This window comes from Euprymna scolopes, chromosome 16 (genome assembly GCF_053919585.1).
Source record: "Euprymna scolopes isolate OS-2025 chromosome 16, ASM5391958v1, whole genome shotgun sequence".
Taxonomy (NCBI): domain Eukaryota; kingdom Metazoa; phylum Mollusca; class Cephalopoda; order Sepiida; family Sepiolidae; genus Euprymna; species Euprymna scolopes.
Window position 1 is genome coordinate 108,357,750 of NC_136497.1, and position 27,871 is coordinate 108,385,620.

The 27,871-nt window shown below is 33.9% G+C and overlaps 1 protein-coding gene and 1 long non-coding RNA gene across 3 annotated transcripts in view; one reads left to right on the forward strand and one right to left on the reverse strand.

Moving 5' to 3' along the window:
* The window catches only part of LOC145296043 (phosphatidylserine synthase 1-like), a 357,209-nt gene that overhangs the window by 117,280 nt on the left and 212,058 nt on the right, over positions 1-27,871 (reverse strand). For both annotated transcript variants that reach the window (XM_080142088.1, XM_080142087.1), the window contains exon 6: positions 4,333-4,484. In XM_080142088.1, coding sequence (XP_079998214.1) covers positions 4,333-4,484 — 152 coding nt within the window. The remainder of the gene's footprint in view (positions 1-4,332; positions 4,485-27,871) is intronic.
* LOC145296045 (uncharacterized) overlaps positions 1-27,871 on the forward strand; it is a 193,277-nt gene that overhangs the window by 76,081 nt on the left and 89,325 nt on the right. The gene's annotated exons all lie outside the window — the stretch shown is intronic.

The window sequence follows — 27,871 nt, forward strand, 5'->3', positions numbered from 1 at the left end:
TTGAATCATTGAAAATTCAAACAATTTTTGTTTGATACTCATGCAAAATATGGTGAACTTGCATATTTCTATGATGCCAAGCCAAGGATCTATGTTAAAACAAGTACTTGCCTAACATACATAGGTGATTATATTTCTCAAAAGTAAACATATGGATAGTTCACATTTTTGAGATCTTAATTCATTGTGGATATAGTGACTCATTTTAATCATTTAAATTTGTTTCAAAATAAAACTCAGCTTATCAATGAGATGTATTAATCGTATTGTTGTTTTGACAAAAAACTTGTGGAACATCAAGTTAGAAATAAAAATCATGCACATTTCCTATCATTTCAACCAAGGAAACAACAAGATTCAGAGTTATTTGTGAATATAATCTAGGATTATCTGAACGAATTTGTTTCATGTTTTGTTGACTTTCATCTACATAAAAATGATTTCAAATTGTTTGCTACACTGTTTGATGTGGAGATGAAGACAGTATTGGTATGTTTTCAAATGGAATTGATAGAAATCCAGTATGACAATCTATTACGATCAACATTTAATTCCAAAAATATTTCATTAAAAATATATTTTTCCAAGTGGAAAGTATTTCAAATTATTGACTTGCACAAAAAAACATGGTATTTTGTTTGGAATTACATAATGTGAACAATTTTTTTCAGAATTAAAGCAAACTAAGAACAATTTGAGAACACAATTGACTGATAACCATTTTGATATCTTGCTTCTAGCATCAACAAACTTGAAACCAAATATTGAGACATTCTCAATTAATATATATCACCAAGTTTCCCATTAATTCTTTGGTTGTTGATATTTTAACACTGTTTCTATGCATTTATAAACAAATGATTCCAAAAATGTTTGCAACTGAATAAATAATATTTTTTGACTACTATATTCATATGTTGTTTTAGAAATTGCACAAATTCGTTGTTTGCATTTTTTCAGCTAAGAAGAATCTGATGCGCTGAATCCAAAAATCACATTGGTTTTGTTCAAAACTTTAGACTATTATCACTACAAATCTACTTTCACAGCATGTATACTGTTGTAATGAATCTCTGTCCCATTTGAGGCTTTTGCATAAGGTGCAGAAATTTGATTCATCTGCAACCTCTCTCACAGACATGATGTTGCTAGTCTCAGTCTTTTCTATAAATACAATTATGACATGTTTTTTAGAGTTGTCTGATCAATTCTCTGCTTTCTTTGTTTCAACTTGTTGGTCTTCAGATCTTCATAAATTTGCTTCATTGTAATACAGTTCCAATTCCAGTAGCTTCTTTCCAAGAACTGCCTGTTTTTCTCTTTTAGGATCTAACAAGAATGAATGATTATCAGACAGGATATGCCTATCGTCTTAAAAAGTAAAAGTAGTCTTGCTTTTATTTTTTTAAGATGATAGTAGGCATATCCTGTCTGATAATCATTCATTCTTGTTAGATCCTTGCAGTGAGTGGCATTGTGAAAAAAGAAATATTATACTGAGTCAGCCATGACATATCAGCTGATATATGCATACTCTCAATACCTTTTTGCTTTTGCACTGATCTTCACTTCGTTTCGTCTTCTGATGGCTTCTTGACACCGTTTATTTTTTCATATCTGCAATTGGCTATGGCAACAGTACTCCATACATGACCTGATAGTAAATTTGTTGAGATAGAGAATAACCTCAGATGTGAGAAACTGTCAATCTTAGTTTCACTTATTTAAATCTTACTAAGATGAATCTTTTAGAATAACCTCTGGTGATCTGATTTATTAAATCTTGATGCTGGTTTCACTCGTAACCTTCAACATTTCTGCAACAATACCTGACGGTCATGCAGCCTTATCCTTCATCTTAACTTCTTGTACCATTTCTTTCTCAATTCTTATGAATAAATAGATATTGCTTCTACAACTTAAGGATTGTCCCCATGTAACACTATTTTCATGCACCCGGACACTGCAAAATTACCTTGCTTATGGACTAAGGGTTAGGTGTGGTCAGGAGTGTTGACACTTGGCCAAAGATGTCCCATATGTCCGGGCTATGTTTTTGCTGAGAAAGATTAATTTCTTAACAAACCAGATATTTTTTGATGACAAATAGTCTAGCTTGATCAGAGAAATCTTAGAAATAAACCATGTGTTTTATGCCAATGCAACATCTTCCACGACGTTGCTGATATGAAAAAAAAGTTATTTAACACTAGAAGGGAATTGAAAATACCAATAAAATAAAGAAATAAAAGGCTCTAAGTGAAAAGAAAAAGAGAACGAAGAGAGATTTAGGAGAGAAAAGAGAATTAAAAAGAGATATGGATTAGGAGAGAGAAAGAAAAGAGATTTAGAAGAAGAAAAAAGAGATAATAGAAGAGGGGGTAATGCTAATCTCAGAGAGAGCAGGGAGGGGTGCAGAATTACAAATCTCATAAAACCTGTTTGGTTTAGCAGATGAAGGACTTGGCAGCTGGTTGCTGGACCGTACACATGGGTTTTTGGGCTTTATCTCCAAAAGCTGGAAGCCTCCTTAAAAGAGCAAAGTTGAAAAGCTCTTTCTCCTCTGACTAAGTAACTATCTGAAGGAATCCAAGTTGAAAAAATCCTGCATCTTGAAACTTAAGAACCCGAAGAATTTAAAGTTCCTTTGCACAAAGTGTGCTCTGAAATATCTTATGAATAATAAAACGGTCCCAAATTGTTGATTGCCTATTGAATTGAAATGCAGTTGATTTCAGATTTATCTCACATTACCAAGCTACAGTAGACAGAAGCGATATACCAGCCATTCACCAAAGGACCTACCAGAAGAACTCAATCCTGATGTCTGACGAGGAACGGCCAGACAACAACATTAAAGGTATTACCACAAAGATTAAGGGGTGTGCGTGTTTTGTGTGATCTGAGCACCAGAGCGGTAGTTCCACTAATAAGTGTCTCGTTACATTTTAAGGGTCCATCACTAGACTGAGATAAGTGTAGACTTAGGGTTAGTTTCTGCATTGAGGGACTGGAGACTGCTTTGTTATACTAATTATTCCCGTAAGGCAGGAGTTACCCCTCTGGTTACATCTATTCTATGAAAACTCAATATCCAACAATTTCTCATAATAGCATTTCCAAGCATCCCTCTTATCCTGTTCTCTATTGTCATTTTAAATGCATTTCTCTCTAATGCTATCCATATTTATCATATCATAAATAGTTCATTCTTCTGCTCATCTCTTTGAAACTTTGTAGACTACCCATAGCTTTGTAGATTATTCAGCCTCCACCTTAACTTTGTAACTTACTCTTCTTTGCTACCATCCATATTTACTAAACCTTTTCTTCACTTACTTCATATTTTTGTTTTTCTTTGATATATTTCTGAGCTTCCTCATTGCAGTATCATGGAAGTGCTTTCATCAACCTATAAGTTTGATCCATTCCTTCCAACAGTAAAACCTTCAACTTCTTTCACTGTTCTTGCACACATCATGAAGTTGATTTAGCAACAAGACAATTTTGCTCTTAACTCACATTTCATGTGTTTCTCATTCAAATTTTACATTTTTCTATTGAGGATAAACTTTTTTATGACATGAGCTTTCGTCAACTGAAGTCATAAATGGTCTATGCTGTATCATTTCTTCACTTATAAGCTTTGCCCATTTTCTTTACCAACGAGTAATCTACTTGAATCTTGCTGTTCCAGATTCACGCATAACAAGATGGCTTCCTTTTTTTTTTTTTTTTTTTTTTTTTTTTAATACAGTGCAACTAACAGTCAACATTAAACACAAAAATTTATAATTTCATAATAATTTTGTTACATAAATAATTTCATAACATATACTGTTATAACTCATCTAAAATTTCACATCAATAGAGTGTTAAAGTACAGAATAGTAAACACTTGATAACTCGTAAACCTCAAAAAATAAAATCACATATCTAACTAATTAGAATGCATTTATCTAATCAGCCAAGTATTTATGCTTATAACACTTTATTTTACACATGTTCGTCTACAGAATCTATTTTCTTTGACAATCCATTTTTAATGATGTCCAACAATGTTGCTGCAGCCATTGAAAGTTGATCATTAAGACAGATTTTAAGAAATAAAAATGTTAATATGTTAAAACTTGGCTGGTTAGATAATTTTGTTCTTATGAGTTTAATATAAATTATGTGTTGTTTTGGATGTTATCGAGTGTTAACTAAAGGGCACTTTTATCAAAAAACTTTTTAAAAATATTTAGAAAATGACCAATTTCTTTATCAGCTAAAGATACAAATAACACTTTGAAATGTTTAAACAAGGAATTAAAAAAAATGTGTTCTCACTTGATACTTTCCCAATAGTAATTTCGCATTTCCAATTTCTGACACACTAACATTCCAAGGTAAATGCCACAACCATTACAGATTAAGACGTCAAGTACCCATGCATCCCACCAACACTCTGCGAAGTTGGGTAACAGATGAACAAAAGCTGTCTGGTAAGAAAACAAAAAAAACGTTGAATGGACAAAGAAAAGCATTCAGAATCTTGACAAAAGGAAAAAATAAAATGGACAAGTGGACAAATCACAAAAAAAAACCCCAAAAAGCAAAATAAAGACATCAAGTAAATTTTATTTTTAATTAAACACAATTTCCTCAGAATAAAACAGTGTTTGTATGTTATATACAGTTACGAAAGCGAGGAGTAGGGGATTGAAAAAAAGACAGAATGTGACATAGTAGAAAGATAGTTGGTAGAATGTCTGGATATAGTAGTTCAATTGAACTAGGACCATCATGGGAGTAGAAAGGAGAAAGGATGAGATCAATGAATGGTGATGTTTTCTAGTTTTTTTTTGGCTTATAAACCCTTTTATAGTTATTTAATATTGATACTTACTGCAATCAATGAATTGAACACAACCAAGAGGAAATTGTGCATCCATACAGCTATTCCAACAGTATTAATGCATAATAGGTCAAAGATTTGAAGTAGACATAACCAATTCCATCATCTGTATTGTATCAATTGGGTCAATCACATACCTTCACAAATGCAATTATCAATGCATTTTAAACCTATCATAGGACGATGAATTGTCATTTATCTAGATAGCAAAATATTTGTTTTAGGAAATGTGACAGTATTTTAAACCACTATATATACACATTTTGGTTTTAAGTTAAATTTTGTGAAGTTAACTTTCTATCAAAAGAGATATTCTTTAATGAAAAAAAATTTGTAAACATTTTTTGAATAAATTTTATGTCTGATATGGTTTAAATTTCAGTAAAAATATGAAGTTAAAGACAATGGTAGATGAACATTTAAAAAGAACAAGAGATCAATACTTTAATGAAATCATCAAAATATGTGAAAATACTGTTTATATGATTGAAGTTATGCAAAGTTTTCTTAGAACTGCACGTCTGTGGAATTCTGTTCCGTCTGCCTGCTTCCCACCTGACTACAACTTGGATGTCTTCAAGTCCAACGTTAACGAATTCCTAATGAACCGCCCTCTTAAGTAAACACTTCATTAAATCTCCACACCAACGTACTGTACTTGTAATAACCCTTATCCCTGAGTGGCTTCCGGGCCTTGATAAGTGGTGACCACCGTGTAAAAAAAAAAAAAAAAAAAAGATTTAAAGCATTTTATTTACCCCAACTAACAAAATTTAAATATGTTTCATGATCTCTTAAAAGATGGAGAAATAATGATGAATACAGCCACTATTATGACAATTATTCTGACAAAATATAAAGTCCATAGGTTTAATAAGGAAATTAGCAGACTGATGGATACAAAATACATTAGAAAGAGTTTATGCAACATTTTTAACTAACATTGCAATGCAAACTCCTTTCATCAGAGCTCTAAAAGGACGAGTTGTCTTTGAAATGTTGGTTGATCTGCATAAATTTTTCCTATTATTTAAATAATCTTATTTATAGGCTCTACTCATCTTGAGAACTTTTGAAAAAATATATTTTGTTCATGTTGTCAAAATATAAGGTTATATTATATATATATGTGTGTGTGTGTGTGTGTGTGTGTGCTCTATCCCAACCATCATTAATGAACCTGAAGTAATTTCATGAGCATCACCAAAAACTTTGCAGCTAATATACCCTATGCGATCAGGGCCGCCAACCCTCCATATTTCTTCCTGTGTCTGAAAACATGCCATGCGACATACAAATATCTGTGCGTAATGTTGCCAAGCTAATCAAAACCCTAGATTCCAGTAAAGCAACTGGCCCTGATGGCAGTCCTATCATAGTGCTCAAAAAGCTTCCCTCTGAACTAGCTCCCATACTTACAAAGCTGATTAATCATTGTCTTAAGGAGAATTGCTTTCTAACACCCTGGAAAACCTCATCAGTATGTCCCATATTTAAAAATTCAGGTGATCGCTCATCTCTTTCTCTCAATACAGACCAATCAGTCTCCTGTGCATCATAAGTTGCTGGAATCTGTATTAAATAGAGAAATAGTCAATCACCTCAGCAAAAATAACCTCCTCAGTGACATGCAATATGGATTCCATTCTGCTAGATCTACAGCAGATGTGCTAACAGTTATATCTCATAGGATTAGCGAATCTCTCGATGGAGGTTTTCTTTCTAGGGCAATTGCCCTTGACATATCAAAGGCCTTGGAAAGGGTATGGCATAAAGGTCTACTCCACAAAATCTCCAGCTACGGAATAGCTGGAAATGTCTTTCCAATTATTAAATCATTTTTCTCTGATAGGTTCATAGTATTTAAATAATCTTATTCATAAGCTCTACATGTCTTGAGAACTTTTGAAAAAATATTTCTTAGTTCATGTTATTTATATATATATATATATAAAAAGTAGTAATATATGTTTGTGTGACATTCGCTGCTGGGTATGCATATACTTGTTACATACGAACTCGGGAAGGACCGATCAGCGAATGCGTTAAGCTATGGTTCTCCCTTCTAGAATCCAAAGCGCGCTGAGGTTAGATGGGATAATGTTCCATTGTGATATTTTATATACATCAAATAACAAAGAGAAGAAAAAGAGGGGGAAAAAAATACAAACAGCGGATTATGTTTCAATTCCAAAAATCATGGGTGTACAACGCGCGACTCTTCTTTTATTACTAAATACAGAAATATCTGGAGGGGGAGATTCTCTTGGTTGTTTTTTTTTTTTTTTTATATTTTAAAATGTCAATTCAATATACTGATGTGGAAATAATTATAATCAATCATTTTTTTTTTTTAATATTTTTTGTTCATAGTGCACCCGCATAGAAACGAGGACATATCTGCAAAACTTTTTTCTTCCAAGAATCATATTGGTTGTTTTCTCTCTCTTTTGTCAACGTGTCGTCTTGACGGGTTTGTTTACCTTTTCTTTTTCGTAGGCCCGTCACACCATCCTCCATAAAAGAAAAAAAAAATTTTATCAGAAAATTTTTTTTTTTTAAATCCAGTCTCTGGATTGCGTCTAATTTATTTGTTTATCTCAGCATCTCTTTTTTTATTTTTTTTAATTTCTATTTTATATTACCTAACAACGCGAAAGCGTGTCTGCTACTTTGTTCTCTGTTCCTTTGATATGTTTTATTTTCAAAGGATATTCCTGTAAAGTTAAAAACCAATTTTGCAGTCGTCTATTTTTGTTTCGCATTTTGCTCAAAAATGTGATTGGGTCATGATCGACATATAGTTCAATTGGATCCTTCCCAGATGTGAGGTATATCTCAAAGTTATCGATTGCAAGAATAACCGCCAATGCTTCCTTCTCGATAACGGAATAGTTCTTTTGATGTTTATTTAGCTTTTTTGAGAAGTAGCTAATCGGTCTCAAGTTTCCTTTATCGTCTAACTGTGATAATACAGCTCCTACCCCAATATCACTAGCGTCAGTATGCAGAGTGAAATGTTTATCAAAATTCGGGGCTAATAGTATAGGCTCCTCACTAAGCATTTTCTTTATTTGCTCAAAAGCCTCTTGGCATTCTGCCGTCCATTTGAATCTGTTGTTTTTCTTCAGGAGATCTGTTAGAGGCGTGGCAATACTTGAAAAGTTCCGACAGAATTTACGGTAATAGCCGGTCATACCTAGAAATCGTCGGGTTTCTTTTGCGGTTTTAGGTCTGGGATATTCCTTGATATTCAGTATTTTTATTTCACTCGGACTGATATTTCCGTATCCGACCTTGTATCCTAAATACTTGACTTCAGCCTTTCCGAAATCACTGTTCTCTAGATTGATCGTCAATCTCTCGTCATTCAGCCTCTTGAATAACTCGTTTGATGATGTCTAGGTGTTTCTCCCAATCATCACTATATATCACGATATCGTCGATATAGACGCTTACGTTCGGAATTCCTGACAGGCATCGATTCATTAATCGAGTAAAGGTGGCTTGGGAATTCCTCACCCCAAACGGCATTACATTATAGTGATATTTGCCTCCTGGCACTACAAATGCAGATTTCAATTTTGCTTCTGCTGTTAAAGGAACTGACCAGTACCCTTTAAGTAAGTCGCACTTGGTTATATATTTAGCGTTGCCGATTTGATCAATGCAGTCGTCCATCCGAGGGATGGGGGTATGAATCTGTTTTCGTAACCTCATTCAGCCTCCTATAGTCTGTACAGAATCTGACTGATCCATCCGGCTTATCCACTAGGACGCATGGGGACGCCCATTCGCTCTGACTTGGTTCGATGATGTGGTTCTCTAACATGTACTCAATCTCTTTCTGGATGGTTTTCTGCTTCGTCGGATTGACTCGGTAAGGATGTAGTCTTATCGGTTTCTCGCAAGTTAGTTCCACATTGTGTTCAATGACATTTGTTTGCCTGGGAACATTCGAAAATAATCCAGGTACTTCCTGCATAGCTTCCTTTAACTCAGTTCTGTCCTTCTCCGCCAGGTGTTTGAGCTTGCTATCGATATTTTCCATAATTATGGAATTATTTAGTTTCATTGGGATGTTCTTAATTTTAAAGCGATCATCTCCATCTTTTTCCCTTTCTTCTGTAGTAATGACCTGCCCTATGGGACGTTCAGGGTCATTCTTATGTTCTGAATATTTTTTTTAACCGGTTCAGGTGACATATCTGTGCCCTGTTCCTCTTTCCGGATATATTCACCTGGTAATTTTGGTCGTCAATTTTCTCCAATATTATATGGAGTCCATTAAATCTTGCTTCAAATGGTGATTTAACCGAGGGTGCAAGAACCATAACCCTGTCGCCTCTTTTGAATTCTCTCCCCTTAGCCTTCCAATCATATAATTCTTTCATTTTGGTTTGATTTTTCAGCATATTATTTTCTGCGATATTTCGGCATCTTTCCAGAGTATTTTGTAACTTCGTAACATAATCCCTTATAGGTTCGGCCCATTTATCTGGATTTTCCCATTCTTCTCTAATGGTTTTTATCGGGTTTCTCATTTCTCTGCCATATACCAATTCGAAAGGGCTATACCCCAAGGATTCTTGTTTAGCATCTCTTATGGCAAACAATACGAACGGCAACTCTTTGTCCCATTCATTTTTCCTTTCTATACAGTGTGCTCGCAGCATGCTCTTAATGGTGGCATGAAATCTTTCCAGCGCTCCTTGCAATTGAGGATGATAAGCGCTCGATGTAACGTGCTGAATTCCCAAGGTTTCTGTCACTTTTTTGAATATTTTCGATGTGAAATTTGTTCCTTGATCCGACTGTATAGTCTCTGGTATCCCCATCTTTGTAAAGAAATTCAATAATTCCTAGATTATTTTTCTAGCAGAAATATTTCGCAGCGGTATTGCTTCCGGAAATCTTGTGTTAGCGCACATTAATGTTAACAGATATTGATGTCCTGTCCTTGTCTTCGGCAAGGGTTCTACGCAATCTATTAGTATCCTGTCGAACGGTTTCCCGGTTATGGATATGGGTTTAAGTGGTGCTGGGGGAATTCCAGACTGTGGTTTCCCCGCTGTTTGACACGTTTTACAGATTTCCTTTACACTTGTTTTTATTCCGGGCCAGTAAAAGTGCCTGGTTAATTTTTCATAGGTCTTGTTCACACCTAGGTGCCCAGCTAGAGGAGCCTCGTGTGCTAACCTTAGCATTTCTCCCCTATAGTCACTTGGTAAAACAATTTGGCATCGCGTATCCCTTCTACTTCCCGGTAACTCTTGACCGTCGTATTTCCTTTTTAATATTCCTTCTTCTATAATGTATTGCTGTTTATATCGGTCACTTGTGGGCTTGTTTACTTGCTCAAATAATTTTTTCACGCTGGCATCCTTTATCTGAGCCTCTTTTAATTCCTCTCGTGATTTCTTTAACATTATGAGTCCTCTGTCACCGACTTGGTAGAATGGCGTTGCCTCTCTGCTTTCCTTATGTGCCGTCGTTTCTCGTTCTCTGTTCGTTTTTTCTTTTCTGTTCCGCAGATTATATGCTCCCATACTTCGTCTGGGGTCATATCCGTCTATCTCGTTTATTTCTATGTTTACATCATTCTCCAGTAATAAATCTATGTTTTTCATGGGAAGTTCATCTATGATTCCCACCTCTATTATCCTCGTAATCTTCCCTGCCTTCAGCTTAATCTTTATCACTGGTATTTTCATATCACATCCTCCTACTCCTCTGATCACCACGTGGTTGATAATTCTGTTTCGGGGCGCCATCTTTCTTAGAATCACTGATTGCGCGGCCCCCGTATCTCTTAATAATTTTATCGGTATTTCTCTTCCATCTTTCCTTATTATCGTTCCCTTTCTCATGAAAGGTTTATATATATCGTATTTTGGCACTGATGAAATTATTCCTTGTGGCTTAGTTCCCATATTGTTTCTTAATTCGGTTCCTCGATTTGATCTGCATTGACTTGATATATGTCCTATTTTTCCACACTTATAACACGTGGGTGGGTTCATCCTCTGTAGCTGTGTTGGTCGGCCATTCCTTGAGTTATCTCCTCGCATAGTGACTTCTTTCGGTTCATTTTCCCGATTTACTATTTGCAATTTATTTCTTTCCGACGGGATATTATATATTCGCCAGCCAGTGTTGCCAGCTCACTGCTTGATTTTGCTCCTTTTTCATTTAAGTGCATCCGCATGTCATCAGGTAATCCATTTAAAATTTCTTCGATCAGAATGAGCTGTTTGATTTTTTCTGGGTCTCCGTTCACCCCTTTTGAATCATACCATTTATTCATCGCTTGTTCCTTTTCCTTGACAAACTCTCTGAATGACTGCGTTTCGCTTTTCTTTATCGTTCTGAATTTTTGTCGATACGCCTCTGGTATTAGTTCGTAACTGCTCAGTATGGCTTGCTTCACTGTCTGATAATCTGCCCATTCTTCGGCCGATAACGCTGTAAAAGCTCTTCGTGCTTTTCCTGTTAACGTGCTCTGTATAAGCGTGGTCCACTTTTCCTGTGGCCATTCCATGTTGACCGCCATACTTTCAAAATGTGAAAAGTATTCGTCTACGCTTTCCTCTGTAAATTTAGGTACTAACCGTATCTGTTTCACCAAATCGAACCTGTCTCAGTTCGTTTCTGTCGTTGCCTCAGCCAACCTGATTTCTCTTATCCGAATTTCCTGTTCCATCCTCGCTTTTTCCAACTCCACTTTTGCTTCAATTTTATATTTTTCTAACTCTAGCTGTTCCCTTGATAATTCGCTGTAGTCACTGTGCCATTCATCTAGCGTTTCTGGCGCGAAGATCTGTTCCTCCACCATTTGCTCCAGTATTATCCCAATAATTTTGTTTTTTCTCATGGCCATTTTTGTTTCTAATTCCAGCCTCTCTCCTACTGCAATTAGCTCGCTTTTCTTCATTTCTTCAAGCTTTTCGAGAGACGGTTCATTTAGGAATTTCTTCACTCTTCCTGTAGCCATTTTTCTTTTTTTTTCGTTTGTCCACCTATTTTTTTCTTTCTCTATATTTTAGTTATTTTCTTTTCTTTTCCAAGAATTTTGTTGAACAAAAAAAAAAAATGTTTTCTCTGACGTATATATATCACCTGGCTATCGAGCCCCCTTTATGTGATTTGTTCGCACAACTGGTTGTCCAGGACAGTATTCAGGTTCTTCGGTTTTTTTTTTGAATATATATGTTATATATATATATATATCTATATATATTTTATTTTTCGGACGAGTTCCCCATGTGACATTTGCTGCTGGGTATGCATATACTTGTTACATACGAACTCGGGAAGGACCGATCAGCGAATGCGTTAAGCTATGGTTCTCCCTTCTAGAATCCAAAGCGCGCTGAGGTTAGATGGGATAATGTTCCATTGTGATATTTTATATACATCAAATAACAAAGAGAAGAAAAAGAGGGGGAAAAAAATACAAACAGCGGATTATGTTTCAATTCCAAAAATCATGGGTGTACAACGCGCGACTCTTCTTTTATTACTAAATACAGAAATATCTGGAGGGGGAGATTCTCTTGGTTGTTTTTTTTTTTTTTTTTTATAATAAAAAAAATGGAATGTTACATTTGTTCAGTATATATATGGATGCCAATTCAATATATATCTGTTGAAATAATAACCAATCATTCGCACATTAACTCGGAATTTGATTCCTTTCTTTTTTTTTTTATATTTTAAAATGTCAATTCAATATACTGATGTGGAAATAATAATCAATCATTTTTTTTTTTATATTTTTTTGTTCATAGTGCACCCACATAGAAACGAGGACATATCTGCGAAACTTTTTAGATCTCTTCCGAGAATCATATTGGTTATTTTCTCTCTCTTTTTACGTAATTAAAACCCCCGCTATGAGAAATTCCTTTTTTCATATTTGTTGTTATCACCTTCCGCGTTAAAATAAAATGCCTGTATTTACCTTAGGTTTTCCAGGTCGTACTCATCTTTCTTTTCTTCTTTTTTTTTTTTTTATCTTGATGGGTTAGAATGGCGATTCCTCCTCTTTTTAAATTTCCACGTGGTGCGCTATGTCTATCCCATTTTCAATCTTCCCGGCAACTAACTGTTTTTTTTTGTTCTCCTTTTTTTTTTCTTCTTTTTCCGCTTTAGTTATCTCCCTTGCACCTCTTCTGCTAATATTCGTTCTCTACGTTCTCTCTTTCTCTCTCTCTCTTGTCAACGTGTCGTCTTGACGGGTTTGTTTACCTTTTCTTTTTCGTAGGCCCGTCACAGTTTGTGTGTTCTATTTCAACCATCATTAATAGACCTGAGGTAATCTCGTCAGCATTGGACAAAGCCACACTCTTTGCCAAAAACTTTGCAGCTAATTCTACCCTATGCGATCAGGCTGCCAACCCCTTGTATTTTCATAAGAGTGATGGTTGGTAGGCAGAAATCAGAAGCTCATGGTATTAATTCTGGTCCAAACTCTCTTCTTGATCTACATAAATCACATCCTAAGATCATTTGTAGACATTTATGCTGATGACACTACCATCTATGACAACACTTCAAAGGCCATAAACGACCAAGTTCTTTCTGATTCTCTCTCCTCTGAGCTTGATCATGTGGTGCAATGGACAAAGAGATGACTGGTTAATTTTAATGCATCTAAAACCAAGCTTCTATCTTTCTATTATCAAAGCTCTGATCGCTGTCTGGCATCAATCGAAATAAATGGCTCCATGCTTTGACAAGCTTCTACGTTTGACCCTTTACTCCTGATCTGAGATGGAACATGTACATCAAAACAGTTGTCAAGACTGCTAGAAAAATGGTGGGATCATTCTATCGCTCTAATAGATATCTTACTGCGGATATAATTCTCTACCTGTATAAGAGCCAAGTACGTCCAAGGATGGAGTACTGTTGCCACATTAAGGCAGGAGATGCTAGAAGCCCTTATCCTGCCTTGACAGAGTTCAAAATAGACTTTATAGCTTAGTGGGGGATGCCCTTTTCTCTACCCTGCAACCTCTTTCCCACAGAATAGATGTTGCTGCTTTATCATTATTTTCATGGCAAGTGCTCATCTGAGCTCCAATCTAGGGTCCCATCTGGCCTGACTTTCACAAAAAACAGTCATCTAACTGAAACCACTATCAATAATTTCCCCATACTCTTTATCTGTGCCTAAACTTAAACATAGATTCCATGAACAAAGTTTCTTTTTTAGAACTGCATGACTGTGGAACTCTTATGTTTTCCTGCTTTCCAATTGACTACAATATGGTTGTCTTCAAGTCCAACATGAACAAATTCTTGATGAACCATCTCCTTATGTAATTCAATTTACCAAATTTCCACTACTAACAATGGCTGACATGTTCTCCTTGACCACTCTACACTCATTAACCCTTATCCTGGAATGGCTTCCGGACCTTGATATGTGGGGACTCCTTTGTAAAAAACATTTATTATTATTATTATTATTAAATATTATTACATGCATAAAAGGTATACCCATGAACATGCATGTTTCTAGCTTTCAGTCATCATCAGCATGGGTTAGGATCAAACTCATGACACCAGCATTTGCAGTCTGGTATTCTAGTAAATGAGCTACGATGACTCATCACTTGAATGCACGTTTTTTTATGGGTTTTAAATTCAGGATTTATTGTTGGCGTTTTTTAATGATATTAAATTTGGAACGCTGTTATTTATTTATTTTCCATTACCTTAGGGTTGTTTTTTTTTAAAGAACTATGAGCTCTTTTTTTGTTATTCATATATATATATATATATATATATATATATATATATATATATATGAATGAGTTGCCCCTTATTTTGTTGAGACATATTTTTATTTTTTATTGTTAAATATTATTTTATGTGCATAAAAAGGTATACCCATGGATATGCATGTTTCAGCCGTCATCAGCAATGATCCAAATCATGACACCAATATCCGCAGTCTGGTGTCTTACAATTGAGTTGCAATGACTCATCACTTGAATGCACAATATTTATATATATATATATATATATATATATATGATTAATATATGATCATTTACGTAAGTTCCTAGGCTCCAAAAGTTCAACATCAACAACCAATCTGTGTATGATCATTTTTGAGAAAATACAATTTGTTTTTATTGAAATAAAATCTCTTCATCAGCACAGGGTTAGAATCAAACAGAAAATTGGAACATATAATGAAGACTAAAGTGAGGATAGCTAACGTTTATACAACATTCATGAAGTAATACTTAGTAAAATTGGTATAAGAGCCATATCAAAGAAAGCACACATTAAATAAACAGAGGATAACTGTGGGGGAATCACCCTCCAAATGGACTGTTCTATCCATTATATAAACCATAGACCTTTTGATCCCAGGTGTGAACACCTGCTCGGTGACGTTTACTACTCTTTTCAGTTGTAACCTTTTTACGTTGTTGTTCCAGTAATACATTGTTTAAACTCTATTCCGTTGTTCTGTTTTCTTTGTGGCTTATTGCAAGCCATAACACTGGCGACATTGGATTCGGAGAATGAACTCACGTTTAAAAACAGTGTTCGAAAAAACTAAACACTGATGACATTGGATTAAACGAGCATACAGTAACAACATGGAAAAAAAAAATACTCGCGTTGAAACAGTATTCTAAAAATACTAACGACATCGGACTCAAATGTTATCAAGCCTAAGGAAGTGTCTAACATAACACTTGCAACTGAAAGGTTCACGGTAACTAAAAAAAAAACAAAAAAAAAAAAAACGCAGATCATTACGGAAAAAAAAAAGTTGAAAAGAAAAAAGTTTGTCACGACTTTCAAAGATAGCGCTGTATTTTTGCAAAAAAAAAAAAAAAGGTTTTTCGCGACTTAGAAAGGTAAATTTTTATACTTTTGGAAAAAGAATTTGTCACTTAGGGTTTTTTTTTCTTTAGACAATGAACGTTTTATATATTTATGTTTTTTTTTCTGTTCGTTTTATTGTCTGGAGAAAGAAATAAGAAAGAATAAAACGGTTTTGTAAAATTCAGCGAACGTTTTGAAATTGCTAATGCTGACAAAGCAAAATGGACGAATTGAAAGTAGCGTTGGAATATTTGTCCAAGTTGCATATCGATGCCGCAAAGCGTCAGTCACAATTCAAAAAACACTGGACTGAATGTCAAATACGACTCAAGGAACAGCAAAAGGAACTGCAAAAACAGTTAGCGGAATGTCAAATACAAACCGAAAAACAGTTAGCCGAACGTCAATTACGAACCGAGGAATTACTTACAGAAATTGTTAAAAATAATGCGAACGCAGAAAGCAATTCAGCAATTTCTGCAGGTTTACAGAATCACGAGAAATCCGAACAAACCAAATGCGGGATCCTCAGCAGAAATCATGTCATAAAATAAAAGCCGTATTTGATAAACTGCTACCCAAACACATAGTACACAACAGAACCGCTACAATGCCAATGAAATGGTTTAACAGCGTAGATAACATGTATTTTAGACATTTTAGAAATAACTTTTCTTTTTGGGAACAAGGCACGATCTTACAAAGAATTGGCCATGTTACATGCATCATTCAGGGCCCAAAGTTCCTGAACCAAATCAGGAAACACTTCTACGAGGATCAAGAAGAACCACCACAGGATGGTAGTGAGGCGATTGAAACTGTATGACTGTTTTGATATAGACCCTCCAAAAGGAATGTCAGAACAGAGATGCTCCGACAGAAAGAGGAAGTGCACAGACCCCTTGGTGGTCTGCCCCAAAAGGAAGAAATACTGATTTTCACAACCGCGGAAATCAGCTTGAGATGGGGGGGGGGGTTGTTGTGGGGGAATCACCCTCCAAATGGACTGTTCTATCCATTATATAAACCATAGACCTTTTGATCCCAGGTGTGGATTAAACACCAGAGTGACCCTCACCTGCTCGGTGACGTTTACTACTCTTCTTACTTTTTACGTTGTTGTTCCAGTAATATGTTGTTCTGTTGTCTTTGTGGCTTACTGCAAGCCATAACAATAACATAAGAAAAAAATTAGTATCTTTACATTTCAGGCAGCCATAATAAAATGAAAACCAATAACATTTTGCCAATTACAGATTATTTTTTGTGAAAAATCCAAATAACAATTAGATAAATACTCTAATAACCAACATAATGGGATTTGCAATTCATAGAATTAAAGTATCATTTCCCATAGAGTAGTTATTTACAATGCCTTCCCACGGGACATCTCCATAATTAATCATTTTCACTTAGTGCTAAGTAGAAAGGAAAAAGAGAAATAATTAAATTTGCTGATAAAGTTAGAATTAAATAATCTATGTATTAATACGATAGCATGTGTGTTATTTTCTGTGTCATGTTTACATCTGGGTCGTTTAATCGTTATGTACTTCCATTTCTTGTAATAAATAATTTTACTAAGAATTCTCCATAAGTTTTAGTTTCAGTTTCGATTATATGTCATCTTTTTTTTTTTCTAAATAATTTTACCAAAAATTCCTCAAATTTTGGTTTCGGTTATAGCTAATCGCACTCCAATAATCTATTTTTTTAAAAAACATTTTGAAGATTTCATGGTAGTTTGACTAAAATAGTCATATTTCAGAAACCAAAGTATTTTAAGTTATCAAAATACCATCATTTTGTTTAAAAAAACACACATTTTAATAAATATGTCTAAACATGTCTATATGATGTATTTGAAGAGTTCTTAGGAAAGTAATGATAAAACTAAATAAGATTCTACTTTTTTTAGGTGGTTATGTGAATATCCTAAAAAAATCTTAATAGAAATAAAAATGACAATAATAATAATTTAGAAAAGAAGGGGGGATCATTTAATGAATAATGAACCCCATTTTCCGGCCATTCTTACCTTTAAGAGCAATTTTCTTGATATTTTTTTGATTTGAAAAGTTTGTGTATGTATATATATATATATAAAATTATTATGGACCATCTTCTTCCAATTACGGGATTTCCTTGGATTTTACTTGTACAAATGGAAATTCTTTTAACTTTCTTGAAGTTTTACATTTGGATTTTACCGTCACTGGATTTTTTATCTTCCACTAGACAATCCATTCATGTATAATCACCTTTTTCTTTACCATATTCCCTCTGCTTCACTTTTTTTGTTTTCAAGTAAGATCTTTGACTTATTTGTTGTTTCATCAAATACTTCTGCATGCAAAATCCGATCCCGCATTTTGCTAATTCCTACCCTCTGATAAGAAGGGAAATATTTCTTCGAAACTCCGCGGATTAAGGACTATCCATTTATCTAGTGTTTCCTATTCAGATTAAATATGTTTTTAACTCATTTCAAAGTGTTTTTTAACATATTTTATTAACTGTTTGCTCATATATATACATATACATATATATATACACTAATTTTTCAAATTAATTTTAATAATTATTATAATAAATGATTATGTCCGCCCCTTTAAGAAACTTATTTTTTTATCGTTGAGCACTTTCAGTTGAATTAAATTTGGTCACTTTAGCTCCTATGTACTTATTTTATTAGTTTTAGTTTAATTTTTTATTTTGTTTGAAAGATAAAATCTTAAGTTAATCTCTAAAAGTAAAAAAATATATTTATAGATGTGAAAAAGGTTATAATGAAATGTTATCACGACAGCTAAAAAAAATTCAGTAAAATTTAAATTAATTTAATTTTACTCATTCTTAACTAGTACTATTTAATCGATAACTATTTACTAATTTGTATTCTTATCCTTCACTATTCACTACTGCTTTAATTAATTCTAGTGGGACCTGTGGAAATTCCACAGGACCGATTCATATGTAATATATTGATGTTGGCATTCTGTAGATATTCAACGTAAATGGAGATGATCATTGTAGCTATTTTGTTAAAACTGCAAAAGTATTTACCCAAGCTAGCAGGGACGCCCAGCGTAGCCAGCTCGTAAAATATGCTTAAATATTATATTTTAATTCTTGCAGATTTCGTATATATTATTATAGAGTTAATGTTCTATCGATTTTTATATATTATAAAGTTGCGATTTCAAAAATAAAAAATATCTATATGACTTGGGTTCATCAGCTTGAATCGAAACCAAATCCCAAACTTATAAATATATATATATATATATATATATATATATATATATATAAACTTTAGTTTCTTCAGCAATAAAAACCAAAACTTATGAAGAATTCTTGATAAAATTATGTCCATGGGCATTACTAATATAACTTATTAATTCTCAAGCTTATATTTAATCGCAGAATTCAAGCATATTCTGGTACTAATACCTATTTTTTATTAAAAGCATAAATGAATTATTGAATTGCTTTAGTTCAATAATTCAAATAATTCCTTAAAGTTATGTTTATATGTACAAGAAATATTTCTAAATAATTAACAGATTGTTATGAATTTTGGAACATGGCTATTAGGCATAACGGGTCCAAATATGCGCTATATTTAGTTTTATGCAAAAGGGCAACAAGAGGGCGAAAGATAGCTTAGATTTTTGTGAAATGGATAAACAGCCAAGCACATTAATAAATATTCCTCAAAACTTAATGTCTTTATTTTAAAGAGTTTTTAGGGGGGTATAAAATTGGCACAACCTCCCAATTGAACATTCAAACATTTCAAATTTACATTGAATTCATAGTCATTAGATATCAATAAAACAAGATTCCTCAACTTTTCATTTATTCTTAAAACTTTGTAAATTTTAACATTTTCTTGAATCAAATTCATGTAACAGATTTTGATCATAATTTGAATAAAAATACTAGACAAAAAGTTAAGTATTCTTACAATTTTAATCTTCATAAGATAGAAAAAAGGTAAAAAAAAGGTGTAAGGTAATTCATTTTACAAATACCACAAAACAACTGAACTACACTGGATTACCTTTCCACAAACTGAGCAAAGAAACTTTACCAACACTACATCCACTGATCAGCACTTTGATCTTGGTAACTTTCACTTACAGACCATTACTTTTCATAGCATTCTTCTAAGTTTCCAATTTAGCAGGTCATCTGCGGTTTCACAAGTAATTATCAAATCATCATAAATCATACGAAACTCTCTGAAAAATGCTTCTAAGAAACAAATAAAAAGCAACAGTACAGATCCTTGACGTACTTCTTGTTTAACATTAACATTGTCACTAAACGTCCTGTTCATTTTAATTTTACTTTCAGCATTTCCATACATTGCTTGAACAATCTTCATCAACTGCTTGTTTGCCCTTAGTTTAAGCAGAGTCCACAACTTGGTAATTTGCCAAAAGCTTTCCCCAGATCCACTAATATAAGATACAGGTTCTGCCATTTTCTCAGGATAATTTTTTTTTTTTTTTTTACTTATATTCACCTCAAACATGACATACTAAGATGTAAGGGTTACTGAGACCAGATTTATAGGATCATCTTAAATAGAAAGTTATGCAGGAAGATGTTTGTTCACAATACATTTAAATTTCTGCATGTTGGTATAGTTGGAGAAATGGGGGAAGAAATTCCAAAAGCAAACAGTTTGAAAAAAGAAATTATTAGATTAGAAAGCTTTCTGGCATGTTTTTTATTTTCATTTTTTACAAGGGAATCACCAATTATGAAAGCCCAAAGAACACTCAAGGATAAGGTTTAATGAGTATACAGTGATCACTGAGATAATAGCTTATGGAAATTTGGTAGAATTTGATTATTGAAGGAGATGGCTAAACAAAAACTTGTTTATATTTCACCTGAAGACAACCATAGTGTAGTCAGCTGGAAAGTGGGCAAGTGGAACAGAGTTCCACAGGTGGGCAGTTCTAGAAAAGAAAGTTTGTTTATGGAATTTGTGTTTGGATTCAGACACACATGAAGAGTGGGGGAACTTGCTGATAGTAATTGTAGCTGGACAGATGTTTTTGTGAAAGATGCAATTAGCCACAGAACAGAGACAGGTTTGCAACATCTCTTATTTGGGAAAGAGATTGCAGAGAAGGGCATTACCTACTAGGTTTCGAAGCTAATTTTAACGTCAAGTGAGCCTCCATATTTGAGCTATTCAAATGTTCTGGGCAGTTAAACAAAAATAATTATAGTGGGAAAGTTCTGTGCATATGTTTTTTAGGGGGGAGGGTTACATTTTTAAACGATAATGTGCGGGTTTTATGAACTTACTAATTTGTTTTAAAAGAATTTAAGGAACAACCATCAAATTTTACAATGGCCTATAAAAGAGGATCCTTTTATTTTAAAATTTATTTACGAAACTGATCCCTCACTCTAAATTTTTTTTTCAGTGTTCACATATAATCGCCTAAAAAAGTAAACTTTCATTTTACCTGGGTGTGTGTGAGTTAGTTACATGTGATCCTATTTACTTGTCAAGGTCGGTTTTTAATATGGGTAATCCAGCTCTTCAAAAAGGAGAGAAAAAAAGTAAAACTAGAAGGATTTTCCTGTCATTGACAGAGGACATAAAGGATAAAGTGTACTTAGAGAAGAACAGATACTACACTTACAATTATTTATTGGGTAAAAATTAGTGCTGGGACAGTTAATCAGAATCAGTAGCATCTCAACTTTTGGAATTGTAAAATTTGAACCTAATTTCCAATTCTAAAAACGATTCTTTTCATTTCTTTTCTTGACAAAAAAAAAAAAAACAAAATAAAAAAGAACCCCCCCCCCCCAAAAAAAAAACAAATCAAAATGAAACAAACAGATGTATTTATTAGAATTTGTTCACTTATAAAATAACACCAAGGACCAGAGAACAGTAGGTTATAAATAAAATTCCAAGATTTAGCATCGAGTCTAATTTATTTTTTTATTGGTTAATTATAGTAAACAAAGTAAAAATTCTATACTAATTCCTTTAGAAACCTTTTAGTGTTTATTTGCTAACACTCAGATACTGCCTCTCAAGAAGTTCATGGTTAATAATAAATAATTCAATTATTAAATCAGATTCCAAATGGTCTAAACAAATTTTTTTCAATTTGGCCAGATGAGTACCAACTTGACACTTTCGGTGTTTGTTCAACTTTTTCTGAAATAATGCTTTATTGTATTTGTTCACTTTGGATATAAAGGAAAAATACAAATGAAAATCTCACGAGAAATTATCAAAATCTTGGATGAAATACATAACGGGGAAAATATTTGAAAGTTTATGGAATTAAAAAAGAAAGTATATTTACATTTAAACATATCCACCCTCAGAATCAAATAAGAATGAGATCAGAGTATCTATTACTGTAAATACTTACATTTTTTTTTTAAGCATTGTAATCAGAATTTGTATTGGAATCAAGAAAAATATTTGGCATTTTTTACTTCAGATTCATATTTCAGATGAACATATTTCGGCTCAAACAAAAATTTATTGATCAAAATAAACACCATCATTATGTTTATGCCAGTAATGTAATAATCTTGCATTCTGGTGGCGATGAAGTTGCTGAAGGTGTTTTTTATATCGCTTAGGTTTTTGAAGCATTTCTCACACAAAGTTGTTGAGATGCTTGAAAAGTGATAGTCAGTAGGTGAGAGGTCCGGAGAGTATGGCAGATGAGGCAGAGTTTCATAATTCATTCAACTTCTGCAAGGTTGATTTAGCAACATGCAGTTGGGCAACCATTCTTACTAAACCATCCTTAAATATGTGTTTGAGCCAAGATATGTTCATCTTAATTTAAAAGTAAAAAACTCCAAGAACTTTCTTGTAAACCTGATACACACACACACATATATACATATATATATATATATATATATATATATATATATATATATATATATATATATATATACACCCACTTTTTTACAGCCATAAAATGTTTCAATCATAGTCATTTGTTTTCCTAGTTTTTCATATGAATTACGAAATATCTGATATTTCCTCAAAACCTCTGGCCTTGGTGGAGGAGAGACTAAAACTTTCTGCTATGGTTCCAAATGATATGAAATAACAGCAAGGGGAGACTTGATTCCAAATATTTCTCATGTTATATCTTTCCTCTTTTGGAAATAGGGTATGATTATGAATATCTCCAGTATAAAATAATCCTTATAAACTGTGAAATTTACTTTATGTAAAAGAGGGGAGATATAACATATGAGAAATATTTAGAATTTGGTGTTATTTCAGATCATTTAAAACCATAGTAAGTTTTAGTCTCCCCTCCATCAAAGCCAGAGGTTTTGGGGAAATATCAGATATTTTGTAATTCATATGCAAAACTAAGAAAACAAATGATTGAAACATTTTATGGCTGTAAAAAAAGTGCCAAAAATAGGCTCTGGATGATAAATGATCCCCTTAATGTGCGACCTTAAGGGCAAATGTCACATAGCACACTACACAATTTAGGTTATTACCTTTCCAACAAACGTTAAATTCTGATCAATAGTCGCTAAGATTTGGAACTTATAAAATTGTCAAAATGTGGTATATATATATATATATATATATATATATATATATATTTGGATATATCTAGCCAAATGGTAACCAAATTGAATATTGAAATGCTCACATCTTTAGTTCTATGTGACGAAACTACATGAAAATTTGCAAGCTTTTTGAAAATTATAATACTATTCTATGGTTAAAATTTTATGAGAATTGGTAACAAAGAACCTATATTTTCAAACGAATAAAATATGCCTAAATTTGCCTACATTTATATATATAGTGTCCTGCAGGCTAGCTTCAGTTTTGCTGCTTCAGTTGTCTCCCCTATGGCCTTGTCATATATAGCCATGTTAGATATCATTTTGAAGCGCGTTTTTCACTATCACTCTATCGAATCGTGTTATTCGTTACCATTTTCAATCTCTTCATTCATTTTTTTGCAGGCTTTTCAACAGCATGGACAAAATTCAAATTCGCATGATTTTCTTGTTCCAGTTCAAACTAGGCCAAAAAGCTGCCGAGACAACTTGTGATATCAATGATGCGTTTGGACCAGGAACAACTAATGAACGTGTATCACAATGGTAGTTCAAGAAATTTTACAAGAGCCTCGAAGAAGAAGACTTAGTTGAAGTCGATCTTCATAAAACCACACAGGAAGTTGCTGTTGAACTCGAGGTCGACAACTCAACAGTTATTCGCTATTTAAAGCAAATGTCAAAAAGTTGGATAAATGGGTGGCACATGAATTGAACGATAATCAAAAAATCGTTGTTTTGAGGTGTCTTCTCCGCTCCTTCTGCGCAACAAAAATTACCTATTTCTCGAGCGGATTGTGACGTGTGATAAGTAAATCCTCTACGACAACTGGCGACGTTCGACACAGTGGTTGGATGCCGGAGAAGCTCCATAATACTTCCCAAAGCTGAAATTGCACCAAAAAAAGGTTATGGTGATTATTTGATGGTCTACGGACGGTCTCATCCATCACAGTTTCTTGAATCTGGGTGAAACGATTATGGCGGAGAAGTACTGCCGACAAATTGATGAAATGCACCAGAAGCTCCAATATATGTGCCGAGATTGGTCAAATTGAAGCGACCAAGTCTCCTCTATGACAACGCTTGCCTACTCTGCAGAAGCTGAATACTACAAGACTCCGCCTCATTTGCCATATTCAGTTGACCTTTCACACACTGATTATCACTTTTTCAAGCATCTCGACAACTTCCTGTGTGAAAAATGCTTCAAAAGCCGAGATGATGCCGAATGAGCCTTCATCACTTCGAGAACTCTAGATTTCTATGCTAATGGGATAAATAAACTTGTTTCTCATTGGCAAAATGTGTACATTCTAATGGTTCTTATTTTGATTAATAAAATTTATTATGAAAGGAGTTATGATCTTTTGAAGTTGACCAACTTAATACAAGTATATATACACACATGGTAGTTTCCTTCAGTTTTGACAAACTGTAGGTACCCATACCCTATACCTGGGAGTGAAATTTTTGTGGTAACAGTTGTGCAATCTCCAAACCTCTTCCGAGTCTGCATTGTTGAATACCAGTGGCAAGTGGAGGTTCAGCACGACTGGAAACAATGCCGATATAAGCCGAGAGCACATACAGCGCCTAGGACTTCCAAATGGTTACTCATCTGGTACTAGCCAGGTTCAACATTGCTTAACTTTGATAATCTGATTAGAATCAGTTTGTCAACGTGATTATGCCATATATACATATAAGTATAGACACATTAAAAATTATTTTTTTTATAATTATATATATTAAGTTAGTATACATACATATATATACTAACTTTTCAAATAGGAAAAATACAACTACGCTGAAAATGAAAAATGGCCAGTGGCGGGGGGGGGGGGGAGGGGGAGTGTTATACATTAAATCATGTATGAAAATAATCCACCTCTTTCTCTCTTATATTCTTCTTTCTTTTTGCCACTAAAATTTTTTTAGCATATTCACAGAAATTCACCTAAAAAAGTAAAATCTTATTTTTCTACTTTGTCAGCTATAAAGTCAATTATTACTACAATTATGTTTGCAAGTTAAATATATTTGAAAATCCATAAAGAAATTTTATAAAACATTAGTATGGGTATCAGTGCATACAGCAAAGTTCCATCCTTAACATTTGACTTTGAAAAATGGTGTGCACCATCTCTAGGTCAGAGAACATCATCATGTCAGGTTTGTGGTGTGAGCTTTAGGAGAGTGTGTTAAGTTTTGACCGTGACCTTGGAAAATGGTGAGCATCATCCCTTAGGTGGGGGACCATCATCATGCCAAGGCTTGGTAATGATCGGTCCAGTTGTCTGGGCTATAGGAGAGTATATATACATACATTACGATCTTGACCTTTGACTTTAACCTTGAAAAATGGTGTGCACCATCCCTGGGGGGGGGGACTATCATCATGTCAGAATTGGTCATGATTGGTCTAGTGATGATGTCAGCTGTAAGAGAGTTGTATACACAGACACACACAAATGCTACTAGTTTATTTATATATATATATATATGATTGTTGAGCTGGATTAAATCCGACGATATGAAATAAAATGGAGGTGGAAGGACCTGGATACTCAACGTTTTGCCCGATTTATGCGGGCTTCTTCAAGAGGGATGGTCATTGACGAGAGAGTCGGAGGATTGGGGCTATATATAATGATGGGGGAGAGCAGCGTGTTTTCCTTATGTAAATTAGATGTCATATATACATGTATATACATTTTATGAGAGAAGAACTAATTAGAGTAAACTAGTGTAGTGGATTACGTCTAAAAGATAAAATATCGTAGAGATTAAAAATTGTGTTTGGAAATATAGCGGTGATAGATTAAATAAATAAAATGACACGAGATTACGATTCTTATTTTTAGATACCATCTTTTAAGTTACTGCGCTATTTTATCTCAATTCAATTATTTCTAATTAAAAACAAAAAAACAAAAAAAAACGATTCTTTCGTAATCTCGTGTCATTTTATTTATTTAATCTATCACCGCTATATTTCCAAACACAATTTTTAATCTCTACGATATTTTATCTTTTAGACGTAATCCACTACACTAGTTTACTCTAATTAGTTCTTCTCTCATAAAATGTATATACATGTATATATGACATCTAATTTACATAAGGAAAACATGCTGCTCTCCCCCATCATTATATATAGCCCCAATCCTCCGACTCTCTCGTCAATGACCATCCCTCTTGAAGAAGCCCGCATAAATCGGGCAAAACGTTGAGTATCCAGGTCCTTCCACCTCCATTTTATTTCATATATATATATATATATATATATATATATATATATATTCACAGCTACATTGATTAAAAAAAAAAAATGAAACCAAAAGGACAAATTTATTCTGTACCCTGACAGTGAATAAGTGAGATTGATATTTTTACTATCTGTTTTCCCAATTCCATGACAAACTTTCTCCTAGGGATTGGTTATAAGCTGTAAACACTGCAGGGGTAAAAACATATTTGGCACAAAATGGCCGTTTCATAGTGTTAACATTTTTATCATTACTTTGCTAAAAACTCTTCAAATATGTGAAAGGATATTCATTTCCCAACAAAAGGTTTTGAAGACTTAAATTAAAAAAAACAAAAAACAAAAAAAAAAAAACATTTTTTTTTTTTTTTTTTACATTTTCACCCCAAACAGTGCCACTTAGATGTACTATTAGGGACATAAGTTGAGCAGAAAGATGTCTGTTCACAATTGTCAGTACGGTTGGGGAAGCAGGAACCCGGAAGGGAATTCCAAAGTGTAGCAGTTCTGGTAGAAGAGTAGAAGGCTTTCTTACATCTAGGGATTCCTACTGTGTAGGGGTGGGACTTTGCTGCTTGTCGGGTTTGTTTAGAGTATTTATGTCAAGGGGATACAAGGTCTTGTAGTTTGTCAGAGCATCCATTATTAAAATACTTGTAAAACAGGGAGTGGGATGCAACATTTCGTCGATGGGACAGAAGTTGAAGCTTAGATGACATTTCAGGACCTATCAGGTTGCCAACTCTCTTTTGAATCCTGTCCAGGAGTGAGAAACTAGTAGCAGATGCACCCAAATGTGACAGCAACATGGTGAATGAATGGTGGCCTTATAAAGGTGCAGGATACTTTCAGGCATAATTTTCTAGCACAATAGAGAGAGCCCACCTTCTTCGCAGCAGTCTTGGCAATGCCCCCGATGTATCTGTTCCAACTTATGTTCCTTGTGAATATTAAGCTGAGGAGTTCGAACGAAATACTTTCAGATAATGTATCTTTAGCCATAGCTATTGATAGTTATGAAGGTTTCTTGTAATTATATAAGGAAATGAGTTTAGTTTTGGCAGCACTGAACGTTACTATCCATTTTTGACCCAATTCCATTACAGATTGGAGGTTTTCTCCAGGGTTTCCACAATTGTCTTGGATATGTGTTCATTCGTTTTCCCCTTATGCCTGTTATAGAGCGTGGTATTGTCAGCAAATATCCCCATCTGAGAAACAATTTTATCAGG